The following is an 18,783-nucleotide window of genomic DNA, read 5'->3' as shown; positions in this document are numbered from 1 at the left end:
TCAAATTAACAATTGTAATCAATAGACTGTCCTATCTCTTGTTTAGAATGAACCTACACAGAATGCATTTTACCTCAATTTTTCAAAAATGTTTTCAAAACAAATGTGAATTACTATCTCTCAGCAGGAAGGCTCCGTTACAATAGATATAAAAATAGGTGTTATAAATTATCCAGGAGTGCCAGGCCTGTGGCATCTACAGAGCTGAGCTGTGGGGGAGAGGGCTCCAGCATCACTCAGCATCACTTCACCTGGACCATCTGTCTAGATGAACACTGCCTGTGTGCTCTTGATGACTCAGCAACACACTGTGATCCACCCAGCTAGACAGGCAGGCAGTGGAGCCAATATCTCCCTTTGCTCTAAGACCAGCTTCCTCACCTATTGTTTTTTTACTCTTACAGAGGTCCCTTCCTGTATAGAGGCCTCGATGAGCTCACAAACTAACTTAGACAAACAGAAACCCAGCAGAAGTAACACATGTGTATGTGACGGCAATTTAGTTTATAGTACTTTTGATTGCTTAGTGTCCCACCCTAGACATTAATAGACACTGTAAGACAATAGGAGGATGTACACTACACGACAGCTTTAGTCTGCTGGACTCGCACTAAAAGTCAAATGGGTAATGGTAGAATATGACTCTTGGCAGGAGCTGTGCTGGAATAAGTCCAACAGATAACTACTTTACACAGGCACACAGGACAAAGCAGGAAATTTGAGAGATTCCTTTCTTAACAGCCAACAGCCCATGACCCAGACAGAATGCTTGCAGTGGGGTCCGCTGAGTCACACCCATCCTTCAATGTGAAGCATCATACCAATTGTTCTTCCTAAGATTCCCTACAACAGTTACAAGAATGGAGTGAAGTGGAGGAATTAGATCATCCAGCTGCCAGTAGTGACGCACAGTATCTGCTAATGTGAGCCAGCAGTACAGAAAGGCCAAAAGAAAAGGCATGCATCAGGCACATGGTCACAGAGAGCAAGACTTAAACCAGACAGTTTCAATTATTTGACTGAAATCTTTTTGTAGCACAATACATAGAACCCGTTTTGCTGAGTGCTTGCAACTGTCATATTCCAAAAGGTTCAGTACGCTTGAGCTGTACTATATCATATGTGGGGCCCATGATGACATGGGGAAAAGAAGAAGACTTGATGAAGCTGCTTGGAGGAGCAGCAAAACGTCTTCAAAAAAGTCTAGTTGCCTTGATTGAACCTCCACGTGCTGGATGACTGAGAGAACAGGAAGACATTCACTTTGAACATGACTGTCAAAACTGTTGCATCATGAATGACAGGCCAGTTTTAAAACCTACTAGAGGCTCAAAATATCAAATGTGTTCTGCTCAAATGCAGCTGTGAAATAAGGTCGTGAATCTGGCCGGACATTCAATCAAAAGGTTTTTGGTACTTCAGCAATTATTTTCTTATATTTGATACAATTCACCATTCATTCATTCATCATTAATTAAATCTGCATCTGGCACTAATTTTTTTAAACATCTGGGCAATGGGACATCATATTCTTAGCCACTGGAGGTGTCAGGTCATTCTACTGATTATGCAACACTTAAGTCCAGGTCTGCTGCCCTTATGTGGTATTAGGGACACTGCCAACCAGAGAGCATCTGTTGGCTGGTTAGCCGAAGAGGGTCAAACTGAATGCCAACTCCAGCCTGTCTCAGTCTCTTTACGTCATTTCTAACAGAGACCAACCACGTTCCTATGAGTAGCTCTTCTCCAGACTGTTGAAAGAATGCTTCAACACCCACATTTGCTTCGACTTTATTACATGTATGATGTTCGAGTTCAGGAATGTGGAAGCACTGTTTTTGTTTTTTTGTTTTTTTTCCCCACCACCATACTCATATGTTCAGTGGATGCGCAATAGGCCACACTGATCTGTCAAAAATGTGTCTAACAAATTTTACCAATTTTGTCCATTTAGTTACAATACAACAGAGGGTGGTGCTGACTTATAGAACCCATCACACTGTAACAGTTTTATAGACTTAAATCTCCACATGCAAAAACATCTTAGTGCAGATGCCTAATTTTTGGTGAATTTTTACTTCAGAAATGTATGTATGTATGTATGTATGTATGTATGTATGCATGTTGCATTCAGGGACCACCAGAAAATTAAGTCTTATTTTTTCTGTTCAGTGCAGCTTTGGGCATTTTTCATTTTAGGAAAGAAAGCAGGAATATAGAATATCTTAGAGCCTGTGAGAAAAGCCAGCATGCAGCAGAAAATAATACAAAATAAGCAAGCTGTTTGGGAGACTGACATGAAAAAGGTTCCCTTTCCTGTGTACACCAACATATGAGGTGGAAACAGTCAAGATCTGCTTTTGATTTACTGTATATTGTTTATGTTGGACCTCACAAGGGGATGGCTAAATCTTCCGGCTACAACATTCCTCACTAAATTGATGTGAATCACTGTTTAAAACGCCATCATCTTGGAACCCAGATGGAAGCCACAAAAACACTAGGGAAGCCCGAAACACTGAGTAAGACGAAGCTGGAAGCAGAGAATGAAAGCAGGATCAGATAGCAATTTGTCCACCAGTTCCTTGCTGACTACATAAGGAGGAAGGTTAAGCTCTTTAAGTCAACATGCACCACCAGCCAGAAAAGGTATCACAGCTAACTTCAACTCATGACCTGAGCTCTCCCTGCTGCACACACAGCAGAGAACAGTGCACACGACACAGGATGAGTTAGTGAACATTATCTACATGGCTGAAGCAACACAAAGACTGGCTTTGCACAACAAAGACAAAGTATTGAGAGCTTAGCACGGTAGTGGAAACTGTACCTCAATTTGCCATGAAGGGCATCGTGACAAAAACCCACTGATACAGCTAAGACTTCACAAAAGTTGACCTTGAACATGGACAGACAAAAAGTCATATGAAGGTTTAAAATGGCCTTCTATCCTTGGAATCCAATAGCAGGACATACAGGAAGGAAAGGGCTTCATTTCCAGGACACACTGGCATGTTCTGCTGATTACATAATAATAAATCATTTATCCTCTATAAATTATCAAGACTGACGCAACACACTAATCAAGAAACAAATAAGGCTCCTGTTTGTGTCGGTGCGGCTGGAGCTGCCAGGTTCTCTTTGAATGGCACACTAGAGCATGGAAAAACAGACATCACTACAAGCACTTGAGTTTTACTGAAGAGGGGATTGTGCTCAGTTGTGCAAGAGTGGAGCACTGCTGGATTAAAAGCCACATACAGAAGGTAAAGCGGTAGGGAGAAGTCATTTTAGTATTCTGCTCCAAGGTTTACACTGAATATTTTGGTGGTTTAAATTGTTCCAGTGTTGAGAGCTGCTTTGGAAAAAGAGCCTTTTAGCATTTGTAGATAATGCGTCAATAGCGCTGCACAGGTACCCTGTGTTCAGTATACGTATTCCTTTACACTGCAGCGCTAAGCATCTTTTGAGCCCAGCTAATGCTGATGTATTCTCTGGCTGATTGTCACACACCCTCCCTACATAACTCAATGTGACTATCAGATGTCCACTGTCTCGGACATCTCACCATTGTTTGAAAAAACCTCCCACCACTTGGTTCATTATTCTTTTACTGAGCTGAAACTCTCCCAGAGTAGGATTCCCTGCTGCCCACCGAGGCTTGTTGATGGAACCAAAATGACCCAGCCTCACACTGCAGAGATTTTTGTTTTGGAATTGTGTTGGATTTCTATCTGACACCGCCGTGAGCGTGAAAGACGTGATGAGTGAGACACCTGAAAACAGTGAGGAGCTTTGTTACATGTCAAGGCAACAGAATCTAAAAGGACGTGCTGTGGTAGCTTAGTATGGGTGTAAAAGAGTCCATCAGTGTTCCTCTGCTGTGTTGTAACCGTTGATACAATTGACTGTAATGACAGCTGGGATGTGAGGGTATCAAATTTTCACATTAGCATTATTATAGCCAAATGTAGTGGTAACCAGAGTATCACAATTTCTTTTCTTTTGCATGTTAATGAAGACCTTGAAACAGTAGCACTACACCACTGTCCTTTTCTGAAAACACCACTCGGGTACCAAGTCTGATCCCTGTTTAACTTCTAAGTTTCCACCACATGGACTTTGTGTGCATGTGTTTATAAAAAGAGGGCCACCATGAACGACTTAATTTTGCAATTGAACGCAAATGAACCGGACTGTGGGCACATCCTGCCATACGGCTCACATGTGTTCACACAAGCAGACATGTGGCGGCTTGTAAACATAAAGGATGTTTGCCTATTTTCCATGATGCTAACCACAACCCATCTCAAAAGGAAGTTGATTTTAGCTCCATTCTCGTAAAACAGGCCACGTCAGATAGCAGTCACACCAAAGTCACCTCCAAACAATTTTGACCCGTTCTTCTAAATGTCTCCTTCATAACAGCAGGCACATGTCAGACATGTGGTATGTTAACTGAAGTACACACAACAGCTCTCTTTGTCAAAGTGTCCTCGGTTCAAGGTGAAGGGTAAGTGCGGGGATCCTTGGCTTTCTTTAAGCAGGTTATTGAAGGGGTCTAGAGACAGTATTTATTTTCTGCTAGAGATTAGGCTGAAGCTGGATTTATAGTGGACACCAAGGGCCAGGGAGAGGCCTACTGTGGGTACTTCAGATTCACATTTGCAACTGAAAAACAGATTTTCACTAAATAATATTGCTTTCACATAAAGGTATACACTTCCTACACGCTTCTATTTAGTCATAATACAAATGTACACTGAATAAATATACTGAAACTGCAATTTTTTGCAATTTGCTGAAGGTTCCTGTTCCTTTACAGCAAACCTTAGTCATGCAAAATTTGAAGCCTTATCATTGGTGAATTGCTTAAAACATACAGGTCTATGGGGATTGACCACAGACTATAAAAAAATAATGAGGGCAAACCTTACATAATGTTTTTTTTTTTTTTTTTTTACAAAACCCACTTTTTTAAAATTGCAAGCAGCTGTACAAGAAGTCTGCATAATGACCACATATTTACATTTGTTAGTCAGGAAGATTGCTTAGTTTCCACAGTTCAGTTTGCTCCAGTGTAAGTAAATATGTCTCAGGCAGTTCCTTTGGCCTTGACAGTTTTTAAACACATGCGTTTGTTTTTACATCCTTCACATTCTTAGCAGCTTAAAGCAGTCAACATAGGTGGAAGGACCGGGGTAGAGGTGGCGGCTTCACGTGAGAAAGTGATGTCAACATTCCCCCCCCCCTCATACCGTGACTGAGGCCCAAAGTGGGAATGGTGCGTGCTCTTTGTGAAATGCTGAGCTTAGCAGTGCTGGGAGCGCACAGTGGATCTGTCGTGCGGTGCAGACTGCAGGCAACAGGAAATGTGATTATGAAGGTCATCACTGTTCCTTGAAGGGAACAAAATTCCAGTCTTGGGAAATATTATTATAACCCAAATATTTCTGTTTGCAGACATATCTTAAATCAAAAAATGATTAACTCCTTGATTTGCTGTCAGTGCAATGCTACAAATTCAGTGACAAGTCACTACCTAACATGGAGAGCAGCTGCCTTGTGGCATATCCTGCTATAAATAAGGGCTAAAGAGGAGCTGCTGTTTTTCACCTGTTGAGTTGATTGAAACACCTGTTCCCAATGATTCAGGGTAATTAGGACGATTTAGAACAGCGTGGACTGTTTGGAATGGTTTAGAACTTTGGATTTCCCCATAGACTGAGACGGTTTGCAAAGGGTATGAATCATTGTGGACATGCCACCTTTGTTTAATTGTAAATAGCGGCTGAAAAATATTTTTGTCCAAATTGATGCCTCTTGTACATCATCATATTATCTTCTGGGAGACGCCTGTGTCATTTCCAATCAAGAAAAAAAACTTGCTGGTTGAATAAAAGCAACTTTAAGTCCAAATTTGCCAGGGGTATGAATAATTTCAGGCTTGACTTTACGTTCTTTACATTAGTTGCTTTAGTTTTTGCTGATTTGTCAAGCTCTGGTCTAATGTGAGTATATCCTCAACAGTTCAGGGCCATGTTTGCTTTACATTTCGCTTCATAATGTTTTCAGCTGGAGTCAGGTCTGGACTGCACTCGTGTCAACATATCCACCCTTTGTGTCTGTAACTGGTCTGTTTAGCCATTTTAATTAATACAAATCCTTTTTATCACTTCCTTTTAGTGACATGTATTGAATTCACCAGGCCAACAGTGGAAACAGGAGAGGTCAGATGATCGGACGGATTATAAAGCTGGACTGAGAAATCAGCCGGCTGATTGCAGATTTATCAGCATTAGAGTACATGTTGACCGATAAGCAGCAAAAAATATCAGCACAGAAACAACAAACTAGGGTTATTTAAAAACACTGCCACACTGCACATTTGTGCCACATTCTGTATGTATTTTAAGTAAAAAATGTAATGTAGAGTGAGCATCTTTATGAATAGAAGAGGAATGGATAAGTCCTTGTGAGCTGTGACAAACTGTTTATCTTGCACTGAGATGATAACACCTACTGATGGAACAAAGTTTATATTTGAAGGACTGTTTTATAAATCTGGACTGAAGAACCACCAGTAACACAGTCCTGCTTTCTTTACACTAAATCTGTATAGCTGCCAGTGATACTCCATTGTTGTACTCCTAGTTTAATTACTGTACGTGTAATGGTCTCAGAAGGGGGGCAGGGTTGCTGTGCTATTTCTGACATCAGGCTGTATGTGACGCACTTGGATGTGGGAAAAAGAAGGAAGCCAAGTCCTCTGCAGACACACACAAAAAAGATTACGAGCTGTTGCCAAACAGCTTGTGTGTGTGTATGTGTTACAACAGCTGTAAGGCCATCAGCTAAGGCTGATGCTGAGACAAAAGGACTCCCTATCCTGTCAAAGGCCACACCAGAAGCCCAGGGTATCCTTCCCTTCCTGTTTCTGTGTACAATCTGTGCAGTCAACACAGAGAAGTGGGGGGTGGCAGAGTAGAATCACAGAGGGAGGGGGGTGTAGGTAACACTCAAACAGAGGTTCCATTGTACAAGCTAACCTCACAACATCTCCTATAAAGAGCAGCTGCACCTCACTGCTGATCAGCAACGTGTACTTAGAGCAAACGGCTGCCATCTGTGTTTCACTAAACTCAACCAAATAAAGCATTTTTGTTGGTTTAATTGACTGTATAGGTGGGTCTAGACAAGTGTGGATAATCTAGTTTAACTACTTTGTTGATCAACAGGGTGCTATAAATGAAGAGGCAGTGTTTCACTTACTTCCTCTTGTCTGAACCACATTTAGAGCAAATGTAAAGTGCTGCTAGGTAGAGGTGGTTAGTAATTACACTGTTAGAAAGTGGTGGTGGTGTGTATTTAGCAATGATGTGGGTCAGTGCAGAAAAGCCTTAATTAAGCCTGGAATCAAGTCCCCATGTGAAGTCTATTAAAAAAAAAAATTACTGAGCAACAGACAATACATCAGGCATAGTTGTGACTTTCCCAGTGTCTGTGTGTGACAGCAGGTGCATGGTGACTGGTGGTTTCAACACACTATCAGCAGCAGAGCATGTGAAACCCCATTGTCCACACGGAGACGAGCGTGGGTATCCGCAAAAAGTTGTTTTTTTTCCATCGTATGGGCATTTCATCCACACAGATCTGGGGTTTTAGGAGCTCGAAAACGCTAACTTTTGAAACTGGTTCCCAGAGTGGATCAATTTGAAAACGCCGTTTCCGATGTCATGTGTACGCCCAATACGCAACTTCTGAAACAATGACGCCACAGCTCCACCGCCCCCGTAACCTGCATGTGCTCACTCCAACAACAAACTACTGAATTTGTTTTTGCTTTTACAGCAAAATCTTCTGCTCCTCTACAAACACAGTTAACAGCAAGTAGACACTAATATGTTTATGTTTTGTTTTTTGGTGGAATATCTCACCAACTTCCTATTTTGGTTAATTAGCAAGAAATTAATCATCAGTTTTCACCTAAAACCTGCACCATCCAATGGAAGCATTATAGCACAGCTAGTGGCTTCCTGTCAGGGACCATGGAGACCAGAGGCAGGGAGGAGACCCCACTGTTGTTAACTTTGGTGCATTGTTGAGCAGAGTTTTAGAGATGCTGTTAAAAGCATGTGTAATTAACTACACCCTCAGAGACACCGTGCACAAAACACAACCTATAAAACACATAAATGTGACATTCCTGGTCTGCTGCGATTATGCCTGAGCAACCCTAAAAATGGCTCACAAATTAGTCATTTGTCCTCTTGAATTTAAAACTAAAACAAAGCTGTATCATACAGGCAGCTCATTCAGGCTGTCTATGACCTGACAGCAACTTATGCTCCCTCTGTTAGAACACATTCACACACAGTAGGCTAATTACCTCGTGCTAAACGTATTACTCATTTATAGTCTTGCTGATCATTACACTTGTTGCACACTCTGGCCAAAGTGGGGCAGAAAATACAAACAGCGTGCTATCCTTCCTACCTTATGCTGAATTTAGTTTGACCCCGGACTATAACTAATAATAAATCTGGCATTAAGCTATGAAATCCACAAAAAGCTGAACGTTTGATTTTTTTTATTTGCGCGACACTCCACAAGCACATTTACACAGATTTATGAAAAAAAAAAATTTTAAAACCTGTCCAGTTGAGAAAACAATGCACCAGTGCAGCTTCCACTTTATCTCCCTGACATCTGAGCATGTTGTTTATTGCACGCAGAGCACAAAATTTCTAGCACAGAAACTTTTGAGTCATGGCTTCCTCACAACCAGCTCCTGAAAACACTTGTGCGGTTTTCAGAAACTAATTTACATTCAGGTCATCCTAACTATTCCAAAAGTAAACGCTTAAACATCTCCGACTTGTTACAAACAGTAGACCTGCCACACTAGCGCACCACTGGGGGGACATCAATATTTAAGCGCATAGCATTTATGCTTGGCTGCTCCACACTGAATAAATCTGCCCTGTCACCATTTCCCTTCTAACTCATCAATATGGACCTACAGCACGCTGAAGCTGTTGTGGCTGTTACAGACTGATCAAGGAACCAATACAGCAGGATGACAGCCAGTGCTATCCCACCGAAGACACCCAATTTACTGTAAGTGGAGCTCACCATCACTGATCCTCTCAGTTCCATAAAGAACTTTAAGTGTACATTTGTCACTCAGCCTCTTTACACAGACTAACGATACACTGAATGAGTCATTGATTGCTGTGAAACATCCATGAGCAACAGTCAATTGGTTTAGTGGAATTTCCATGCCACAGTTCGATCTGGGTGTGCCACACAGAGAGGGGGAAATGCTTCAGAGTTAGACATGATACAGTGCAATCACCAGGGTCACAGTGACCTTCAAACCACCACAAACCCCTTGAATAAGTCCTCTAAGTCCTAAATCTAAGTCATTTCCTAGATATTGAGCCAAGCGGCATGGTGTCTGTGAATGTCGGCCAAGCACAGCAGCTAATTAAACCCCGTTGTCTATCAGTCCATCGCACACATCTGCTAACAGCAGTAATTTTGTGGTGATGAAACAAGTAACCTCCTGATACTGTAATAGATATATGCCGTTAAGAACCAATATATTCTGACCCTGGGACACAATGAGAGTCCTCATCTAGCTGCACAACCTTGAGAAAACACAGGACCAGGTTTTCATCACAAACTACTTGATGGCTGGATATGGGAACAACTCATCAGCTGCTTAAAGATTAAGAAAAAGGGACATGAGATTGCTTTTCACTATGTTTGATTTAGCAAAAACAGATGAGCGGAGACAGTGAAAGGCCCCTATACATGCCTAGGGACCTACAGGACAAGCTTTACTAGCGTCAACCCAGACTATAGGGAAATGTTTTGTACCTGCCTTTCCAGTTCAAACACACGTGCAGTGGCAGTGCAGTTGCAGCAACTATCTTTATCCACAATCCTTTGATTGACTTAATTTTGACACTGGGCTGCACTGGAACCAAAACTGGCACAACATTTAAAATCCATGCATCACATTGAAAATGTTGAAACCTTGTTTTATAACAGCTCAACAACAGCACAAACTTTTACTACTCAATGCAGTCACAGCTTGTAAAATCCATCAGATGTTGTGTCACTTCCTGTGTATCAATAAGCTAAACGGTCATGCCATTTCCAGTGGTAAGCATATGGCTCAGGGCAGTAAATGCCTTTCTAGTTCTATATGTCATGACCAGCATTTAGACCAATCAGAGCCTGAAAACAATGTCAATGTTCATTAAAACTAGGACCCACTTGTTGTTTCTTTACTTATTTACAGCAGCTAGACTAAATCAGACTTTGATGGCTAATACAGAAAATTTATGTTGCAATAAAAACGCAGTTTCCTCTTTGAGAAGAATAAAAATTGAGGACACACTTTTTATAGTTTAAGCATACTCTAAATAATATTATTCAAGTAAGAACAGAAACATTGAGATGTTTTAAAAACAGGGCCAATTTTAATGTCTGTAAAAAGGGATAAATGCCATCATCATATCGGTATCTCATCATCCAGTATCAGATGCACCATAGATACTGGATGTTTACAGTATGGGCTTTAAAACCACTCTCCATTCCAGAGTTAGAAACTACTGCAAATACATCTGTGCTATGATGTATTAGCCAACCTACTGCTGCCAGCAGTCACTTTGAAGTTTATCAAAATACAACCTTGACAATTAAAGGCTATTCAGGGCCAGAAAAAACAAGCTGCAGAGGCACCCGTGGTAGCTTTTAAACAATGTGCAGGGTGTCCATATAGGTCTGGTACATTTTGAGACATTTTTTGAGGCCTCGGAGCCACTGAAACATGTGGCCGAACCTGCTTGTACCAATGCTGATGTCTATTGACTTTGCAATTAGTTGCAATACAGTACATCTAACAGTTAACAGTCACTCCCGGTTCAACACAGCAATACCCCTCCCATGTCCCATAATGTCTATACGAGTTTTAACCCCCCCCCCCCCCCCTGTAGAATCATGAACTTGAAATCGCATGTTCATGATCAGTGATCATCCACTTATACAGTCATAAGAAGTAATCATGGGGAACATATGCCACAAGCCACTAAGTGTTCACTACACACAACAAAACAGCCACATAACAAAAAAAGGTTTCAGTCTGTGTGTGTCAGAACCAACAGCCCAGTAGTTATGCATTATGTTGCTGTTCTTAAACCATATGACAAAAAACAAACATCTAACCACAAGTCACGGTGGTTCTGATAACCTCCAACACTCCGCTTTCCAGCTCTGCAGAAAACAAGTCAGGATTGCTGTGACCTACAGGGAGCATTCAAGGAATGTCTGCACTTGTGCATTGTATGTCAGTATCTATGCACAGCATATGATCTGTGGGTGACAGGAGATGGTCTGAGGAGGTCAACTTGATTTCTGCACCACGAACGGCGAAACCTCATTGCGTGTTGCAGCCATGTGGGGGGCTTACCTTGTCCAGCTCGTCGTGCAGCTCCGACAGGGTGGGTCTGATGAGTTTCTCCCCCAGCGGCGCTGCTGTCTGCCGGTAGAAATCAATGTTGGGCACGGCATCGATGGTGTTGTGACCAAAAGTTCTCAGGTAGTAGGTGTTGGTGTGGGTGTCATAGTGATAGTGATGCTGGCCCCCCGTAGACGAATGCAAGCTGGTCTCGCTCATCACCGTGTCGCCGTTCTGCAATCCCTCAGCCGGAGGTGCCTCCGGAGAGGCCGCGCTTCCCGCTCCGTTTGGATCCGCAAAGTTCACCACCCGAAAACGGCCTTTGGCTTCTTCTCCGCTGGCCCCTGGATCAGCACCTGGAGGCTCTGGGACAGCGGCGGAGGCGTCGGAGCTCGGGGACCTGTCGTCGGTGGTGCCCGCAGCTTCAGCCACAAGGTCCACCTGGAACCGGCTCTGGCTGGGCGTCGGACCCGGCGGCCTCGGCCCCGCATCTGGGGATAGGAAATCAGGTTCCGGCGCGGCGGTCTCTGCCTGCGCGGAAGGCGCGGAGGATGGTGCTGACATAGCACAAAAAACACCCGTGAACTATATGGGAAAACACGGTATGGCTCCTCAAACTACGTGGAGAGAGCGTGGACGCCCGGGACTCGCCCCGTGACAAACGCCCAGGTGTCTTCTTAATTACAAGAAGGAACACGCCGCTCTGGGTCAAAAAGGCGCAGAGTATTCGTGCGGAGTGGCAGTAGTGGAGGATAGCTCGTTAGCTTCGTCAGAGCATGCGGCTACAGGCTGGAAACTTTCGGTCACTTTCCTCCTTCTTCTTCCGCGACTGTTATTCCAAAATATCTCCGTTTACATTCGCTCGCTCGGAGCCACAGGACTAAATCCCGTCCAACACCGGTCTTTCTGTTGTTCTGAGCAGGATGCTGTTGTCGACCTTGCCGCAGCTCCTCCTAGACTCCCAGAGCTTCCCTCGCTGCTATTATACACACTGCAGACGGCATCACCGAAGGGTGGGCTCCCGCTGAGGGGGGATCTCGCGAGAAGTTGTGAATCGCGGTTGTTTTTGATGAGGAAATGAAATATCGCGAGAAGACATCACAATACCTAAGAGTAGGCGTGACGTTATCGGGAGTTGGGAAGGAGGGGGGTAACTGCACCACCCGTCTGTCTGTCTGTCTGTCTGTCTGTCTGTCTGGATGTCAGAAAAAACATTTGCCACAGTTGAAAGAAAAATCTTCTTCACGTAAAACGTGAATGAACAAACAATGAAAATGAACAAAAGAATACATTATTTGCCTGATAATTTTAGACCAAATACAGCAGCTACAGTATATTTCATTTTGAATTATTAGATGATCCAATTAACCAATGTAGTCTCTAAAGTGTCTTGTATGGAGATCATCATCCAATAACAGCCACTATGATGATCTACTAAAGAAAGACATATGATCTCTGCTAGCTGCTGGGACCAGGCTCCATGGTGCCTGGTGTCAGGAGGTCAGGGTGTGTGAAGACGTCTTGCAGCTAAAAATGAAATGATTTCCCCAAATTGGACTTGTCTTGTTTCTCCAGTGATGTGGCTCATCCATGTGTGGACACCTGTTGTTTTTTGGTGATGTGTGAATTCAGTGAAGTTCCCCGTTTAATCCAGCTCCGTCCTATTTATTATAAACAAGCATGGGGTCGTAATATAGACAATTGTGTCCTCCCAGAATTCAGGTTTAAGTTTGTCCCTCTTTTATCAAATTAAATTTAGCAGAATTACCCAGTAAGCAGATAAAGGACACTTTAATGCCTGGAGTTTCCCCTGAGGTGATAGCAGGATGACCTATTGATCACAGTGACCCTGTGAAAATACCTTGTGACACATCAATGCTCTACTTTTTCTCAGGTCGAATCAAATTGAATCACTGTAATCACGTTTGTTCCAGGACTAATTAAATTAGACCTGGGATAGCTTAGTGACGAAACGATGTGATAGTGTAACAACAGCCTTTAATATAAACTAGAAAAGCATTTCCAGAAGAAAATGCAAGTTTGATTGCTGCAGCTGAAGCATTGCTTTGAATGCTGATATGAAGGATTGCTCTGAATCAAACTTGCATTTTCTTCAGGAAATGCCCTTAAGATTACATTATGTCTTAATGGAGGAATGACCGGCACTCTCCCCGAACAGCTGGCTGTAAGGGCGTAACGGTTTGGTGTTCAGTTTTAAGAGTCACACCTCAGAAAGCTAATGAGTGTTCCTTCGAACTGATATAAAAAATGATCCCAGTTAGATGGACGGGGCAGGCCTGAGCGCAGGTTAGAGAGATTTTTTAGACATCTCCTCAGCCTCTCTCCACTCTGCTGAAGATTCCGCCCACTCTGGCTCCCAACACTCCACCCAATACACTAATGTTAAACTCAGAAGAGACCTCAAAAACCACTTTATCTTTAATCACCTGCCATTTGAAGATTTTCTGTATACAAGTATACAAGAAATTCTGTATACAAGAAATTCTGTATACGAGTTTTGAAGACCAAGATATTTGAAGTATTTTAAGCTTTGAATGGTTTCTCTATCTTGAAATTTGTAGGAGTAGCATTTTCCAGAAGGCATGGTTTGAAGGGCTCTCTCATTGACTCCCATGTTAATTTGAAGGTGGAAAATGTTCATTATTTTTAATTGTTATTAAATGTCAATGCATTCTGAAGATATGCCGAGCCAAATAACGTACAGAAGAATAATAATATTAATATAGTTTGATTGCCTTGCAGCAATCAAACTAATTATAATGTTTTGTACACACACAGCAACTCAATCCTCCATCATGGTTTTACACTTTAAATGTGGAGAGCTGACAGAAGTTGGAAGAGCAAGTTCAGACTTTCTGGTTTATTCCAAAGTCACACACTCAAAGTTAAGTTTTGCTTTTGCCAAAACAAAGCATGCTACAAGCAGATTATGAAGACAGTCATCTGTGATCCTTACATTGAAGTGGGTGCTTGTTGCTCCCTAAACAATGGAGGCTTACAGGGAGTTTATGCAGGTTGTCACGCCTAGTGAGCATTTGTGGCTCACCACTGTTGTGTCAACATATTATTACGACAATGTACATTGAAATTATATTGATACTGCTGAACCAGAACAAAATAAGTGCCTAATATGCCTGGTATTACCCAATCAGAATGGAAATCATTGTGGTTGTACACTCTGACAGTGTGATTAGTGTCACAGTAATGAAATGCAGACCAACCCACTTAGCCCTCTGTTTCTAAGGGCAGAAACTGATAACTGAAGTGCTGTGAAATTATGAAACTACTTTTACCACCTCCTCCCACTGCAGAGATAACAAATACTGTTGGTATGTAAATATTTTTTAGCAAATTTGTTTGTGTACTGACAAGCATCTTTTTCCAGGGTACTAAAATAAAAAGCAAATCAGTGCATGTAGAGAATAGAAAATGGAAAAAAACTGCTGTTGGATGCTAGGTGCCAGCATCAGATGTTCACAAATTACCTATTAAAGGTAGGATGCACTTTTTGTTAAATTAGTGTAACTTCTCTTTAAAATCCGTTAGCAACCAATTAGTTCGGCAGCTTCGCTTTAAAAAGAATATGAATCATCTGTGGAAGCTATAAAACGCTAAAAACATCAGCCAATCCTGCGAGGCGCCCCTGCACGGAGTATTGGCTGGTTGTCACTCTCTTCCTGCTCTGCGCGCACCAGAGAGGTACGTGCATGATGGCCGAAGTCACAGACTGGTTGGGAGACGTGGCTTCGGGGTGAGCTCCTAGAGAAAGGGGCGTGTGTTTACTTTTGAAATCTGGCTGACTCTCACTGAGTTTTCAATATCTCCTACCCTGCCTTTAACTCTTATCCACTCAAAGTGGGGACTCATAAATAATGTTATTAATGAATTAACACATAAACGCTTTGTATATTAGAGGTGGGCGTGGATATGTGAAACAATCTCAGTCTGAAATCCATATGTAGTGTCATGGTAACATGACACTCACTAGCTGTACACGTGGCATGTACACTCACTAGCTGATTGATAAAGTGCCCATTGTTAGTACCTGGTTGGACTCTCCTTTTGCCTTTAGAGCTGCCTTCATTGTTGGTGGCATAGATTCAACAGTGTGGGAAACATCCCTCAGAAGTTTTGCTCCATATTGACATGATAGTATGACAGTAGATATCAGTAGATATTAAGCTGCTCATCCATGATGAGGTGATCTTTTGGATTGAGATCTTGCTGAGGCCTGTTTTTGACACAGGCCGCCACACCATTACAGCAGCAGTGCAAGACAGGGTGGATCGATGCTTTCATCCTTTCATTTCTTTTATACTAAAGTCTGTCCTTACCAATTGGAGTATATGTCAGCAGAAATGGGGTCTCATTAGACCAGCCGATGTCTTTCCAATCTTTGGTTGGTTAATTTTGATGAGCCAATTTGCGATTTGTTTAGCAACAGTGTCACCCCAGGTGATATTCTTTGAGTTAGTGTCCATTCTCCTCTGACCTCTGGCGTCAACAAAGTATTTCCATCCTGAGAACTGAAGCTGGTTGGATATATATAGATTTGGTGTGCCTAATAAAGTGGTCGCTGTGTGTGTATGTATGTCTACAGTAAAAGACAGTCGGGAGGCCCCTCAGTAGCCTAGGCCTACAGCAGTGTAATTAAGGGATGTGACAAAGTCTTGTATAACTTCTCACAGCAGTGTGGAAGGTCAGACCCCCCCAGACAGCTTCTCCTGCTCATTAGCCAGGAGGACTGCTAATCCAGTTAATACTACTCCCTGCAGCAGGAGATCATTACTGTGCCACTCACTCACCCTGTCCTCTGTTGCTCTCACTGCCTCAACACTGCAGCATGTAATATTATAGAAAAAGATATTAGAAATGACCCTGTTCATGTATATATCTATAGAGGCTATTCCACCATAACATTCGTCTGAATTGAACATGATCAAATGTTTCTCTTTCCTCTCCGTTAGTATTGATAAGTTGATTATTTATGAACAACATGACTTGGCAGAAGTGAATACAAAGGCAGACTGTAGTCCTGAATGTAACACATACATTACATTAGTCCCTCTGTGGGTAATCAAGTTATATGTCCCTGCCAACTCTCAGTCTCATGAGTGCACTTTTTAACCCAGAGCAGCCACAGCACAGATGTGAACACATCCCACTCAAAATGTTGCTGCTTTTGGCATTTTTAATAGGTATGCTTTAGATTTAACATAACATCATCATATTAAAAGGGCACACAACACACCTTCAAGCCTGTGAGGCCTCCTTTAACAACTTCTTATTGCTGTATAATTGTAATAAACGCTTTGGTTATCGGATTAAGTCAGTCTGTTGTCAGTAGAAGCTAACTAACCTTTTCTTTCTAGGTCTAAACAAAAGTTACAGACATCTGGGGTAAAAAAAAAAGTACATGAAGCCTGCTATCAACTGCTGATAAGTTATGAGGCTTTGTCATTATTATAGTGATATATTATTATAGTCTGATGACATAAGTGCTAAGACTGCTAGATGGGGGTTCCTTAATAGTTCTGGTAATTGCTGCACCTTGCACCTGTGCCCCCCAGTGTGTGTGTGTGTGTGTGTGTGTGTGAGAGAGAGAGAGAGAGAGAGAGAGAGAGAGAGTGAGAGAGAGAGCCTAGTTAATAGATCGACCACTATATCACTCGACAGCTTGGACTCCCTAGAGATGTAGCCATAGGGGGTCAGAGACAGTCATTTGGAAGACCTTGGAGGCATAGACTGGAAGTAAACATGTTTGAAACCTTCTGTGACAATTGTGTGGGAGACTCCCCCCTGGACGCCATCTTGATGCCTTAATCCAAATGTAGGCGCAGAGGTAGGGTGCAGGTGGAGCTGAGGTGGATGGCTGTCATGTATGCAGCAAGCTCACTGGCAACAGGAATCTTTGCATGATCTATGCACAAATACAGATAGAAATCCTTGAGTCCAGTTGCCTCGATTTAAACTCTTGGACATGACTATGACCTGGATCAACGAGAGCATCCACAGACATATGCATGCTGTCGCTTCTAGGCTAACCCCCTCAAATCTGGTCAGGACAGACTGCAGAGCTTCACAGTTTTCCACTGATGTGATCTAGCTACATTCAAAAACAGAAAGTCTGTTATCTTCAAAAACAGGACGAAACACACAAACTGAGCTTTAGTAGTTGTTTTTCTGGATTGTGTGTGAATGGAGATCTTTATCATGTGTGTAGCTCGGCTCTGCCTTCTGAAGACTTTAATCTCATTGTACATCTCTAGCAGAGAGAGAGAGAGAGAGACAAAGACAGTAACCTGATCACCATGGTCTCACACCCTGCCTGCTGTTATTGGCTGGAGGGTACACACCCACTGCCCAAATGTTGCAGTGTGATCAGCATGATGACGCAACTCGTCAATGAGCTTCCAGTGTAACTGGCCACAGTGTATAATGGAATTAAATCAAAGCAGAAACGTGATGTGTTTGTATGTCACATGACAAAGCACATGACACATTACAATATACAATATATACATGTTTATTGTAACTTACAGAGGTTGGAGAAAACTCTGTCACAAGTGAACCCTGAGCTTCACCGACTGAAACCCTGAAACTCACAAAAATACTCACACATGCCTAATGAGGGGAGTGACATTTCAGAGTCAGTTGTTTACTGTTTCTGAGGAAATGCTAACAGCTCCTTTGGGACTCTGACAAGTAACAGCATTTAAAGAAAAAAATAAAGTTGTTCTTGGGACTTTCAAGTCACAGCGTGTGCCCTGTTTTTCTTGTAATTTCTGCACTTAACCTGAAGTCACTGATAATCTGCAGGATTAGTCCTGTGCTCTAACTGGAGAAAGTGGTCACTGCAGCTTGTTTGTAATAGGACAACATGTTCTTCTTAGTAATGAAACTACATTTAAAAACACATTTTTACATAGAAAAGTAAAAATCAACCTGTGGTGATGTGGTGGGGTGTCTGCAAACCACTCTGCTGCCTTTTAGGAATTTCCTTGGGTGGTAATTCTGCTTTCCTTTGTGGGCGGGACAAGTCCAGGGCTCATTTCTGACCGATGGGCCTTATTTTGCCCAGGCCTGTCCTTGTTTGACATAGACGTATGGTGCAGTGATATGGTGGCTGGGTGGAGTGTGGACTGAAGCTGGCACACTTCACAGGCACTTCCCCCACAATAAAGGTGTTTTGTGAAGTTTCAGTCATTAAAAATTCACTGTTTTCCAAAACACCTCGGAGATGTTGTCACTGACAGCAAAGTCACACCCAAGCCGTGCTCCCACATTCACTC

General features: G+C 42.5%; 1 protein-coding gene across 2 annotated transcripts in view; it reads right to left on the bottom strand.

Moving 5' to 3' along the window:
- slc12a2 (solute carrier family 12 member 2) overlaps positions 1–12,444 on the bottom strand; it is a 37,919-nt gene extending 25,475 nt beyond the window's left edge. For both annotated transcript variants that reach the window (XM_028418451.1, XM_028418452.1), the window contains exon 1: positions 11,483–12,444. In XM_028418451.1, coding sequence (XP_028274252.1) covers positions 11,483–12,034 — 552 coding nt within the window. In that variant the 5' untranslated portion in view covers positions 12,035–12,444. The remainder of the gene's footprint in view (positions 1–11,482) is intronic.
- Between the last annotated feature and the right edge of the window lie 6,339 nt (positions 12,445–18,783).

The sequence above is a fragment of the Parambassis ranga genome, chromosome 12, assembly GCF_900634625.1.
Source record: "Parambassis ranga chromosome 12, fParRan2.1, whole genome shotgun sequence".
In the NCBI taxonomy this organism is placed as follows: Eukaryota; Metazoa; Chordata; class Actinopteri; family Ambassidae; genus Parambassis; species Parambassis ranga.
Note: the sequence above shows the minus strand (reverse complement) of the source record. Positions and strands in the feature narration are given on the sequence as shown.